This window comes from Crotalus tigris, unplaced genomic scaffold (genome assembly GCF_016545835.1).
Source record: "Crotalus tigris isolate CLP2741 ecotype Arizona unplaced genomic scaffold, ASM1654583v1 scf7180000018684.1183181, whole genome shotgun sequence".
In the NCBI taxonomy this organism is placed as follows: Eukaryota; Metazoa; Chordata; class Lepidosauria; order Squamata; family Viperidae; genus Crotalus; species Crotalus tigris.
In genome coordinates this window covers 382986-395754 of record NW_024097145.1, presented here as the reverse complement: position 1 = coordinate 395754, position 12769 = coordinate 382986, and the positions used below count along the sequence as shown (strand labels likewise).

Below are 12769 nucleotides of genomic sequence, written 5' to 3'. Positions count from 1 at the left end.
AGCCGACGAGACGCTTCCGCGCGTCTCCATGGCGACGCCGAGTCCAAAGTCCTTCGCTTCCGGCTTCCTGAGGGAAACATCCGGGCCGTGGCCATCCATCCCAAGGAGCGGCCATAGAGTTCTGAAAGGCCGGTGTTTAGCCTCTCTTGTGACGTCACTCTCCTCCCGTTCCGCCCTGACGCGAGGGGGGTTAATCATAGAGGTGTGCCGTCGGAGGCTAGAGCGGGCATTGAGGTCTGATGATTCTGATTGGCTCCCCGGCTCCCGTTGACGGGTGGAGAGCCAAGATGGCTGTGGCGGAGGTGCAGCAGCTTCAAAGCCGCCTCGATGCCTTGGAGGAGCGGATGTTCGGGGCCCCCGCAGGAGCCGCGTCTGCGGGGGGCACCCGGAAGGTAAGGGCTGGGGCTGAGGGTGGGGAGGGGTGTCTCCTCCATCGGGGGGGGGGCAGGTATCACAAAGCCCATCATCCCCTGGCAGCCGCTAGTTGAGGTGCGGGGCGACAAGGAAAGAGAGAAGGACGGCGTTTTATTTTATTTTTATTTTTTATTCTTTTAAACTTGACACATTTCATGTCTCTGTTCCCACGACGACACGTATAAACTGGGGAAACGTCAGAAAGGAGGTTCACTGCTCGGGTGCACTAACCTCCATCTAGGTCTGGCGTGGGAACAGCTGGCCTGTCAGTTGAATGAGGAATTTCCTTTTCCCCCATGCCAAAAATGACAATTTTTGCCTCTGAATATTGCCCAAAGGACAACAGTTCCCATCCTGCACAACTGTTGCCAGGCTTCCTGGGCAGAGAATAGGATCTGAAGATTTTTTTAATATTTTTTTTTAGTTTCTGGTTATTTTCTTTTTTGAGCTTTTCAGAAAAAGTGAATCTGACTACAATTCTCCACTTTGGAATATCTTTATTTTCCTTGCCTTCATTTAGGTAAATGTGCCCTATATGTGTAGTGTGCACGTGTGTGTGATAATTATATTAAATATTATTATTATAACAGTAAAAACTAATGCAAACGGGAGGGAGGGGAAAGAAGAATGAAAAGAGTAGAAAGTGCAGAAAAGAATGCAAAGGGGAAAATTGAGGAATTCAAAAGAAAAAAAGCCTAACAATATGGTAAATAAAAATATAAAGAAATAACTTCCTGCTTTCATCACAACAAATATAGTTTTAGTATCATCTCTTAAAATAACAACAAATGTATTCTCTTCTTCCCATATCTCATCTCTTATCTATTAACAAATACTTAAGCATTGTCATTGTCAAAAATCCATTAAAAGTAATCAGAGAACATACCTATTTTAACCTTGATCAACTAAGTCAACTTTATGTTTCTTCCTTTTACTTCTAACCATCTTAATCTTTAGTCCCTTCAAACGTCGTAAAACTTGATTTCTTTTCATTTCTTCTTTGTCCCTCCTCACAAAATTCTTGAAAACTTTAGCAAGCTTCTTTTTTAAATCCTATCTAGGCAAATTATCCAAGTCATTCTCTCAGTTTGTAATTTGCATAGGTAGTCCTTGACTTACAACCATTTGTTTAGCCACCATTTGAAGTTACAAAAGCACTGAAAAAGTTACAACCAGTTCTTGCACCCATCATTACAACCATCACAGCATTCCGACGATCATGTGATCAAAATCCAGGCATTTGGCAGATGGCAAGTATTTACAGTTGTTGCAGGATCTCATCAGTTGTTGCAGCATCTCATGGTCACGTAATCGCCATTTGACACTTTCCTTACCTGTTTCCAACAATTAACGTCAATGGGAGAAGATGGATTTTTCTAAACGACCACATGATTCTCTTAATATCTGGGGTGATTTGCCTAACAATTATAGAAAAAAAAATCATAAAATCAGGTGCAACTTAATAATTGCCTTGCTTAGCAATGAAAATTCTGGTCCCAATTATTGTAAGTCAAGGACTACCTGTATATATCTCTTTAAGACATCAGCCAGTTTCTTTTTTATGTCCACTGTAACCACTTTTTCCATGTCATTCTTGTAGCCTCTCATTTTTAAATCCACTCTCAATCTTGTCGGTTAGGACGTGTTCCTCTTTCATGACATCTTTTAGACACAAGTTAGTCTATCGAGGAAGACCCTATTAAAATTAACTTCTGGGTCCATTGTTCAAAAGTATCCTTCAGTGTGTCCAGTGTTGAAATATTTTGCTCAAATTCTGTAATTTTAAATCGAGTTCTTCTCCTTTAATTGTATTCTTTAGTTCCCTCTAGTGTCCGCTGTTTAGTAAAGTACCTTTTCATTTATTACTCCTTATTCCAGTGATGGTGAAACTTTTAGAGACCGAGTGCCCAAACTCCAACCCAAAACCCACTTATGTATCGTCGGGTGCTGGGTGGGCATGGCCCATTGGGTGGGCGTGGCTGCGGTGGTAACGCAGACTGGGTGGGATTAAAAAGTTCAATCAATCAATTTCAACTTTGCAAGATCTTTTTTTTTCCCACAAAAAGTTGAAATTGATTGATTGCACTTTTTTTTTTTTTGTACACGGCAGCGGAGGCCAAGAGCAAAAAGGTTTTATAAAACCCAGCTGAAGGCCCGGGACTGGGGTGACGACACGCGTGCCCACAGAGAGGGCTCTGTGTGCCACCCGTGGCATGCGTTCCATAGGTTCGCCACCATGGCCTTATTCAAAGTCAATTTAAAGCAGTTTTTCTTAAAGTTGGCAACTTTAAGACAGGTGGACAAATGCTATCCGGAGAATTCTGGGGGTTGAAATCTACTCATCTTAAAACTGCCAATTTTAAAAAACACTCAAAGCAACCTGTTTTTGGCTTTTTTTTTTTTCTCCCTGTCTCCAGTTCTGAATAAATGGCCTTTTCTCCCTCTAGATAGCAGATGGCTTAGGCAAAGTTCAAGGTGCCTTGGGAAACATTGCAAGCAAAAGGGAGAGAGTTAAAATTCTTTTCAAAAAAAGTAAGTGGTTTTCTTTTTTTTTCTAAAACAAAATGCTGCTCTGTCCTATCAACTGTCTTAAAAGAGGTCTGATAATTGCTAGATGTTGGCGAAGTCTGTTTTAAACTGATGAAAGTTTCCAAATTGTTTTTTTTTAATGTAATATGCTCTTTGCCCACAATCGATGGCAAAGAAATTCATAAATATGAATTTATGAATTTCTAGAACAGTGGTTCTCAACCTTTTTAATGCCGCGACCCCCAACCGGTCGTAAGTCAAGGACTACTCAACCGGTCGTAAGTCGAGGACTACTCAACTGGTGCAGCACTGTTTGCAGAATGGGACTTTTGGCGGGCTCAGCAGGGCAGAGACAGCCTGGACAATTCCTATTGGCTTTTCAAAGCCAATAGAATTAGACTCTATTCAAGAGACTCTATTCTATTGGCTTTCAAAAGCCAATAGAATAAAAGGAAGTAGCACAGCAAAGGAAAAGGGGGGGAAAAATGGCGGACTGCGTTGTTTGGCGACCCCCGTGAAATGGTCGTTTGACCCCAAATGGGGTCCCGACCCACAGGTTGAGAACCACTGTTCTAGAACATTGGTTTTTGGAATCTTTTGATGATTTTATTTTTATTTCACCATATTTGCTGCCCAGCGTCTGTTGGGAGCTGCCTAGTAATGTAACTAAATGAACATTGTACGATCCTTCTTTTTTTCCATTACAGGTAGTCCTTGACTTACAACAGCTCATTTAGTGACCATTCAAAGTTACAACGGCACTGAAAAAAGTGACTTATGACCATTTTTCATACTTGAGACCATTGCAGCATCCTCGTGGTCATGTGATCAAAATTCAGACGCTTGGGGTCACGTGATCCCCTTTTGGGACCTTCTGACAGGCATAGTCAGTGGAGGAGCTGCATTCACTTAACAATCTGGGTGACTAACTTATCAACTGCAGTGATTCACTTAACAACGGTGGCCAGAAAAGTCATAAAACTCGCTTAAGAAGTGCCTCGCTTAGCCACAGAAAATTTGGGCTCAGTTGTCGTAAGTCAGGGATTATCTATATACAGAAATGGGAACAAAAAAAAGGGATAGGAATGTGCAGTTCAATCCTTTTATGCATCCAGCATATGCGTCTATCATTGCTGCAGTCTAAAACTCTAATTCTATTTTATGTTGTCCTTCCTCTTAAGTTGAAGACATCCTAAAATACCTGGATCCTCAGTACATTGATCGAATGGCTGTGCCAGATGCCATGAAGCTACAGTTCATCTTGGCAGGTAGATCTATTATAAGCCCTTATATTACGGGTTTTTTAGCAGTAGATTGTCATGTATAAAATGCTTCTTGCACTAGGTTTTGGTCAGTTGCTTTAAATTGAAACGATCCGAATCCTATATTTCAAACACTGTTTTTTAGGTCATAATGCTATGCACTTTTACCTGGCAGTGATCCTTATGGTACTCAGTGGTGCATAGTTCTCAACAGATCAGTTTTAAGCTATTTTAACGTTTGTTTTTTGGCAGCCAGTTGTTGATTACTTGTTCATCTGTAGGGTCCTTGGTGCTCTCTGAGCTTGGTGGTTTTCTTGCAGACATTTCATGACCTAACTAGGTAATATCATCAGTGCTAGGAGGGAATCAAGTTGGCGAAGAAGAGGAAGAGAAGGAAGAGGTGGTGGAGAAGGACTGTGGGGTCCTTGGTGCTCTCTGAGCTTAATGGTTTTCTCACAGACATTTCATTACCCAGCTAGATAACATCATCAGCGCTTGTTAACCTGCTGCATCTAAGCACAGGTCACATGATCTGTTGCTCCTGGACCAGCAAATAGTTTTTGCCTGACTTATGTCGTGCTTTTCCCATCACCAGAAGAACAATCCATCGTGGCCCAAGCAGCACTTCTGGAACAGGTGAAGAGCCTGCAGCCCTATTTAGACAGCGCACATATCAAAGGTGAGTGACACCCTGTCCTTTATCCCTGAGAGAATCAAGATCATGTGAAGGGTTAGTAGTACCAGTTTATAAAGCCTTGGTAAGGCCACACTTGGGATACTGCGTCCAGTTTTGGTCGCCACAATATAAAAAAAAGATATTGAGACTTTGGAAAAAAGTGGAGAGAAGAACAATTGGGATGATTAAAGGTCTGGAGACCAAAACATATGAAGAACAGTTGCAGGAATTGGACATGTCTAGTGAAAAGAAGGACCAGGGGGAACATGATAGCAGTCTTCCGATATTTGAGGTGTTGCCTCAGAGAAGAGGGGGTCAATCTATTCTTCAAAGCAGCGTTCCCCAACCTTTCTGGGGCTTTGTGGACCAGCAGTGGGGGGGGGGAGAGAGAGGATGGTTTCGTCTGTGCGGTGGGTGAGTGTGCAACTCCATTTGCACAAGTGGCGGGTATGCCCACCTGCCACTCACACAAGTGCAAGTGGAGCTTCCTGTGTTCATGTGCTTGCCTGCCGTATCTGTGGCCCAGTTCCGAATGGGCCGTGGCCTGGTCCTGGGGGACTCCTGCTACAAAGCACCAGAAGGCAGGACAAGAAGCAATGGATGGAAACTAATCAAGGACAGAAGCAACCTGGAACTAAGGCAGTGTTTCTCAACCTTGACAATTTTAAGGCATGTGGACTTCAACTTCCAGAATTCCACAGCCAGCAATGCTGGTTGTGGAATTCTGGGAGTGAAGTCCACATGCCTTAAAATTGTCAAGGTTGAGAAACACTGATACTAAGGAGAAATTTCCTGACCGTGAGAACAATGAATCAGTGGAACGGCTTGCCTCCAGAAGTTGTGGGTGCTCCATCACTAGAAGTTTTTAAGAAACCTGTTTGGAATGGCATAGACTAGAGTCTGCTGCTTGAACAGGGGGTTGGACTAGAAGACCTCCAAGTTCCCTTCCAATTCTTGTTATTCTGTTACTTATGCCGAGTCCTGTGACTGTTACACTTTTCCCAAGTATTGGTTGCTCACTGTTCAATATAGGTGGTCCTCGATTTACAACCATTTGTTCAGATTCGCCTAATAGTGGAGAGGCTTCCTGGGCACTGATTCAGCTTCTGAGCTTTACAAAACCTTTGTTTGTAGTTTGAACAGAGAAGATAGTAATGGGGGAGTTTTAGGAGCCAAACGGTTCCCTGGACAGGCCCCAGGGGCCATTTGGGAAGGTGGGACCCCCCCATTTCCATTTTGAACAGTCGTAACTAGAGGCTGACTTCCTCTTTGTAATCTCTTGCAGCTTCTTCTGATCATGCCACCAAGCTCCAGCGACTTTCACAAATACACCTTCAGCAGCAGGTAAGCGCCAGGCTGGAAAATGCTACAAATTCAAATCCCTCTTTTTAAGTAGCCTGTGTCCACTCCCACCTAAGGCCCCACCTGTCTGTGGCAGAGACATTACTTTCGTTATGAGTGGACCTCCTTCAAAATTCAGTCGAATCTTCAGTCACACAACTGCCTTCTTGTATTTTTTGACAAACAAATCAAACTGTTGGTGTTGCCTTGGGGTCAGACAGACTACATGTAGGCAAATTTCTTCATTGGGGGCGGGGGATCATTGCACTGTACAGCGGACCATAAATTAATAGTAAACCAATTTAAAACCAACCAAACTTGCTCACGTGGTATATGAATGCAGCCACTAACTCTTCTTGATCCAGTCTGGTTACCTCAAACATCCCTAAAATAGTTTGTAGAAGTTCAAATCTGTAAACAGGATCTGTAGAAAGATCTCTTGTTTGAATATAAAGCTTTGTGGCTATATCAGGAAACTCACAGGACAGGAAGAGGCGCTATTAAAAGGTTACTTTCTGTGATTCAGAAGTTGCTAAGTAGCAAATTTCCTTTGGGAAATTAAAATCCGTCTCATTTGGAAGATGTCTCTCAACATCAAAGACCAGGTACTTATTATAACATCTGGTGGATAGGCCCTAAAGCAAACAGATTTTGGGTTAAAATACATTTATGGTTGGAGAAGATGACTAAAAAACAAGTAGACTTTAAACCAGAATTGTTTTTGTTAGGAATAATAGGAGCCAATTACGAGAAAGATTGCAGATATCTAATACTATATATATTAACAGCAGCAAGAATTGTATTTGCCCAACATTGGAAAAATGAAAACTTACCAGCTGAAGAAGTACTAATTAAGAAAATTCTAGAGTGTGCAGGAATGGATAGACTGACTTTAGAGATTAAAGAGAGAGAAGACTCAGTATACTTTAGAACATGGGATAATTTCTATCAATGGCTAGAAAAACCAGTCAGAGAGAAATGAACACGATATGTAATTTTGAATATATATTAGTAAGAAAGGCTATTGAGTGAGTAATTAACATATAGTTTATGATGATTAACTATATCTATACTATTAGTTCAATACATATACCCAGACACTATGCTGTTTGCTAAATATTGAAAATGTTATTTGGGAAAACCCCAACCCAAATCCCAATCCTAATCCACCTTATCTGTAACCCTATAAAAACTAAATATATATATATCTGAGAGCCGAGAAATTTTTACTGTTTATCTACATGGTGCCAACAAAGTCCTTTTTTCCCCACTGATGTTGAATCTCCCACATTTTGTTTTAACTAGTAACCACAAATCTTGAGCGTTTGCATGATTTAAGAAGTAAACTCTGTCTGTGAGGTGGAATGGAGCATTTGAAGCGGTTAGCACTTAAAACACCAAATCCCACAGATGAGGAAATACAGATTGACCGAATTCTTTTCATATTGCAGGATCAGTGTGAAGCTGTGACAGAGAACGTCCGGTTACTTCTAGACGATTACAACAAAATGATATCCTTTTTCCTCACTATGTTTGGAGCTCGTAGTACTGTGCAACTCACACACAACTGCCCCTGGTTCACTACCTCAGCTTTCCTTCGACTGCCTTAAAGCTTTGATCTAACTTTTGAGGTATCTTGGGTTGTCCATTAGAATTTCACTTGCTTGCTTCTGCATTCACAGAACCAAAAAATCCTAGGGCTGGAACTGACCTTGGCGGTCTTCTGATCCAACCCCCCCCCCCCCGCCCAAGGCAGGAGACCTCATATCATCCTCCAGTGATGGAGCACCCATAAACTCCAAAGACAACCTGTTCCACTGATTAATTATTAACAGAATAACAGACTTGGAAGGGACCTTGGAGGTCTTCTAGTCCACCCCCTGCTCAGGCAGGAGACCCCATACCATTATAGCAAAATGGCTGTCCGGTCTCTTCTTTAAAACTTCCTGTGACGGAGCACTCACAACATCTGACGGTAAGTTGTTCCACTGATGAATTGTTCTCCCTGTCAGGAAGTTTCTCCATAGTGCTAGGTTGCTTCTCTCCTTGATTAGTTTCTTCCATTGCTTCTTGTCTTTGCCCTCAGATGCTTTTAGAATAGGTTGACCCCCCCCCAATCTTCTTTGTGGCAGCCCCTCAATTATTGGAAGATGCTATAATACGTCCCCTCATCCTTTTCCTCATGAGGCTAAACATTTCTCCTGCCAGCTTTTTTAGCTTTTCTCAGCTTCTCTTTTCCTTAAAGACCTCCTGCAGACCCTCCTCCTTTCCAAACAGTTTATCCAATGGGATGAGATGCTGACTCAGCTGGAAGCCGCAAAGCAGGTGAAGCCCACACCGGAGTGAAGACCAGGCCTCGGAGTCATTCCGTCGGACTTCGGCCAATCTCCTGCTTTAGATCCCAAATCTCCATATTAATAGCAGTTGCCTAGGCCAGGGGTAGGCAACCTTGGCTCTTTTATGACTTGTGGACTTCAACTCCCAGAATTCCTCAGTCAGAATGGCTCAGCTTGGAAACTTCTCCCTTTCCCCTCAGCATGGGTGGCTCAGGAATTCTGGGAGTTGAAGTCCACGAGTCATAAAAGAGCCAAGGTTGCCTGTCCCTGGCTTAGGAACTGGTAGCACTGTTGAGCTTCATTTGCTAGTGTAGTGCCTGGGGTGGCCAATCAGGGGTGTCCAATCTTGTCAACATGCTGCCTGGGGAATTCTGGGAGTTGAAGTCCACAAGTCCTAAAGTTGCCCAGGTTGGACACCCCTGGTGGCTTCAATCTGGAAGCTACCCCCTGACCTTATGGGTCTAAATAATCTCTAGATCATCTTTTAAGGTTACTGTTTAATTTATTTTCAGTCTTCATTCAGCCAATTCGTAGGGAAATGCATGACTTGTCAAAATACCTGTACTTGTGGACCATAATAATAATAATAAAATCCTCATGAATCCTCAACAGTCTGGCCAGCGTTTGTTTCTTTAAGACCATACAAAAACCTCATTCCTTTTAAAATATTCTGCTCTGAAGGGCAGCAGAGAGATGGAAGTACATTGCAAACAGTTCACCTAGTGACCGAAGTTACAACGGCACTGAAAAAAGTGTCTTATGACCATTTTTCACACTTATGACCGATGCAGCATCCCCACGGTCACGTGGTCAAAATTCAGATGCTTGGCAACTGACTCATATTTATGACCGTTCCTCTGCCTCAGGGGTCATGTGATCCTCTTTTGTGACTTTCTGACAAGCAGGGTCCATGGGGAAGCCGGCTTCACTTAACAACTGTGTAACTTAACAGCTGTGTGGATTCACTTCACAACTGTGGCAAGAAAGATAAAATGGGGCCAAACTCAACTTAGTAAATGTCTCACTTAGCAACATAAATTCTGGATTCGTGATTGTGGTCCTAAGTTGAGGACTACCCTTAGTCACTTCAGAATAAGAATAAGGAAATTACATTTCTTGCTGGCAGTTCTTGGTCCTTTGATAGCAAAATTGTATTTACTGTATGTATCAAATTTAGATGCTGCCCATTTCATTCTCACAATATCTGTGGTGTTTCTTCCAGATGGTTCCTTAGACTAGGAGAGAATAGAATAGTAGAAGAGATTTTTTGACTAAAGAGAAAGAGCCACCAAGAATTTGCCTCCTTGAGAGAATTCCTACAGAACCTTGAAACTTCCAAGAAGATTGTCGAGATCTTGAAGGGGATGATGGGAAAGTGCCCTGAAATCAGTTGCGGCCAAGCTCTGCCGTTTGGATTCATCAGACATCCCAGAGGCACAAAATGCTGATCCATATTACAGTTCTGGGTGTGACTCCTCTTCCTCTCCCTCCCATTCTTTCCCTCTCCCTCCCATTATTTCCTTCCCTCTTCTTCCTCTCCCTCCCATTATTTTCTTCCCTCTTCTTCCTCTCCCTCCCATTATTTCCTTCCCTCTTCTTCCTCTCCCTCCCATTCTTTCCCTCCTTCCTCTCCCTCCCATCCTCTTTCTCTCCCATTATTTCCTTCCCTCTTCTTCCTCTCCCTCCCATTCTTTCCCTCCTTCTTCTTCCTCTCCCTCCCATCCTCTCCCTCTCCCTCCCATTCTTTCCTTCCCTCTTCTTCCTCTCCTATTCTTTCCCTCCTTTTTTCTTCCTTTCCCTCCCATTCTCTTCCATTCTTTTGTCCCTCACCCTCCTCCTCTTCCTCTTCTCTTCCTCTCCTCTACCACCTCCCCCCTCTTCTAGTTTTCCTCCCTCCTCCTCCCTCTTCTAGACCTCTTCCCTCTTCCTCCTCCTCCCTCTTCTCTTCCACTCCTCCTCTTCCTCCCTGCCCTCCTCCATCCTCTGCCTTCCTCTTCTCCTCGTCCTCCTTCCTCTTCTTCCTCCTCCTCTTCTTCCCCCCTCCCTCTTCCTCTTCCCCCCCCCCCCCGCTCATATAGGCAGCTGCATTGAACAACTCTGATAAACATCCTCTTTCAGTTCTTGTCTCTCTGAATTTCCACATATTTTAGGTCAGATTCCTGGAATTTCCAGCCCTCTTCTGCAGATTTTTGTGAACTGAGGCTTATTCTATTGATCATATCCCATCCCTACTGAGTGACTAAGGATTGACTGTCTTCAAATCCTAACTCGGAGTTAATCAGCTGCAACTACTCTGTTCTACATGTTCTTCCCAAACCAACCACAAGATGGCAGAATATCTTACTTGGGTTTACACAGAATGCTCAGATGAAAGCTGAGATCCCCAAAACGTCCTGAACCACAAACTACACAACCTCGTTTCAGGCTGACCTAGTGCACAGTTCAAACCAAGAGTCAGTTCCAGCCAAGGGAAGACACTGTACTTGCCATGTGACAAAATACAAAATATTGAATTAGTTCATGCAACGTAAGGATTGGACCCAACAGGAACTCTGCCACTTGAAAAACCTGAAGTTAGCAAACAATGCAACAAACAGCAAAAGGCTTTCTCTAAGTATGTTCAAAATAATAGAATTTATTTTATTTCTTAAACGCATTTTTCTGTCCTAGTGGGATTGAAAAGGAGTCGTGTTGGCCCAGTGGTTAGAATGCAGCATTGCAGGCCACCTCTGCCCACTGCCAGCAGTTCGATCCTGATCAGCTCAAGGTTGACTCAGCCTTCCACCCTTCCGAGGTCGGTAAAATGAGGACCCAGATTGTTGGGGGGCAAGATGCTAACTCTGTGAACTGCTTAGAGAGGGCTGTAAAGCACTATGAAGTGGTATATAAGTCTAAGTGCTATTGCTATAGATGGATGGATGGATGGAGAGAGAAAGAGAAAGAGCTATGGAGGCGCAGTGGTTAGAATGCGGTATTGCAAACTAATTCTGCCAACTGCCAGCAGTTCGATCCTGACCAGCTCAAGGTTGACTCAGCCTTCTATCCTTCCGAGGTCGGTAAAATGAGGACCCCAATTGTTGTGGGCAATTGGCTGGCTCTGTAAACTGCTGAGGGCTGTAAAACACTATGAAGCTCTATATAAGTCTAAGCGCTGTTGCTAAAAAGATCCTTGTTTGGTAGCTTATGTAGAATGTAAAACATCCGTAAGTAACACAATGTCTTACTGAAAGCAAGAATCAGCCAAAAAAAAAAAAAAAAACAGAAGTAAAATAATACAAATGGAATTTAAGATATCAGTTTGGATATGATTAATTCTGAACACAGTCACATCCCCTATTTCTAAGAGGCTGTGCACACTCACACAACTGCCTTACTGTAAGTTTTGTAGTGTTGTTTTTTTCGCCCTAAAAGATTTCAGTTTCTTTTTCAGTTGAATTGTACAGCTTGCATGTTATATTAAGGGTGGGGAAAAATTCTGAAGTGATTAATCTTGGTCTGATATTTTTTTTTTTTAGGTCTCAAAAAGCTGGCATTTTGACAGGGATGTTTATAGACCAGGGGTCTTCAAACTTGGCCCTTTTATGACTTGTGGACTTCAACTCCCAGAATTCCTCAGCCAGGCACGTGTGCTTGGCTGAGGAATTCTGGGAGTTGAAGTCCACAAGTCAAAAGGGCCAAGTTTGAAGACCCCTGGTATAGACTCTTTGTAACCGCTTATACGATATTACAGCACTTTACAAATGCTGAAAGGACGCCAGAAGAAGACTTGAGACTTTCTGTTCCAGAGTGTAGAATATAAAATAAGGCATTTAAGTTGCAAGAAAAGAGGTTCTGACTCAATGGGAGAAAATGTCTTGGCGGAAGAACAGTCAATGAAATCAGCCAAGCAGAGAATCAGCTAAGCAGGGCTCCCTTGTGCTGGATGGGCTCATCAAAGGCTGGACAGTGGTCAGATTGGGAGAGTTGAGTTAGATCAGGAGTCTTCAAATTAAGCCCTTTTATGACTTGTGGACTTCAACTCCCAGAATTCCTCAGCCAGGCATGCTGGCTGAGGAATTCTGGGAGTTGAAGTCCACAAGTCATAAAAGGGCCAGGTTTGAAGACCCCTGTGTTAGATTCTTGTACTGAGTTGAAGGTTGGATTCTGAGCCCAAAGTTGGTGGTTGAAGGTTAGGAATTCTTGTAGGAAGAACATTGGAACCACTGGTCCAT

The 12769-nt window shown here is 43.0% G+C and overlaps 1 protein-coding gene across 1 annotated transcript; it reads left to right on the top strand.

The window, feature by feature from the left end:
* Positions 1-236: 236 nt before the first annotated feature.
* DCTN3 (dynactin subunit 3) lies at positions 237-9167 on the top strand. Its single transcript, XM_039355388.1, has 7 exons — positions 237-392; positions 2862-2946; positions 4125-4211; positions 4801-4884; positions 6167-6225; positions 7674-7733; positions 8479-9167. Exons 1-7 carry the CDS (start codon positions 240-242, stop codon positions 8566-8568), a joined length of 618 nt encoding a protein of 205 aa, XP_039211322.1. The 5' UTR covers positions 237-239; the 3' UTR covers positions 8569-9167.
* The last annotated feature ends 3602 nt before the right edge of the window (positions 9168-12769 follow it).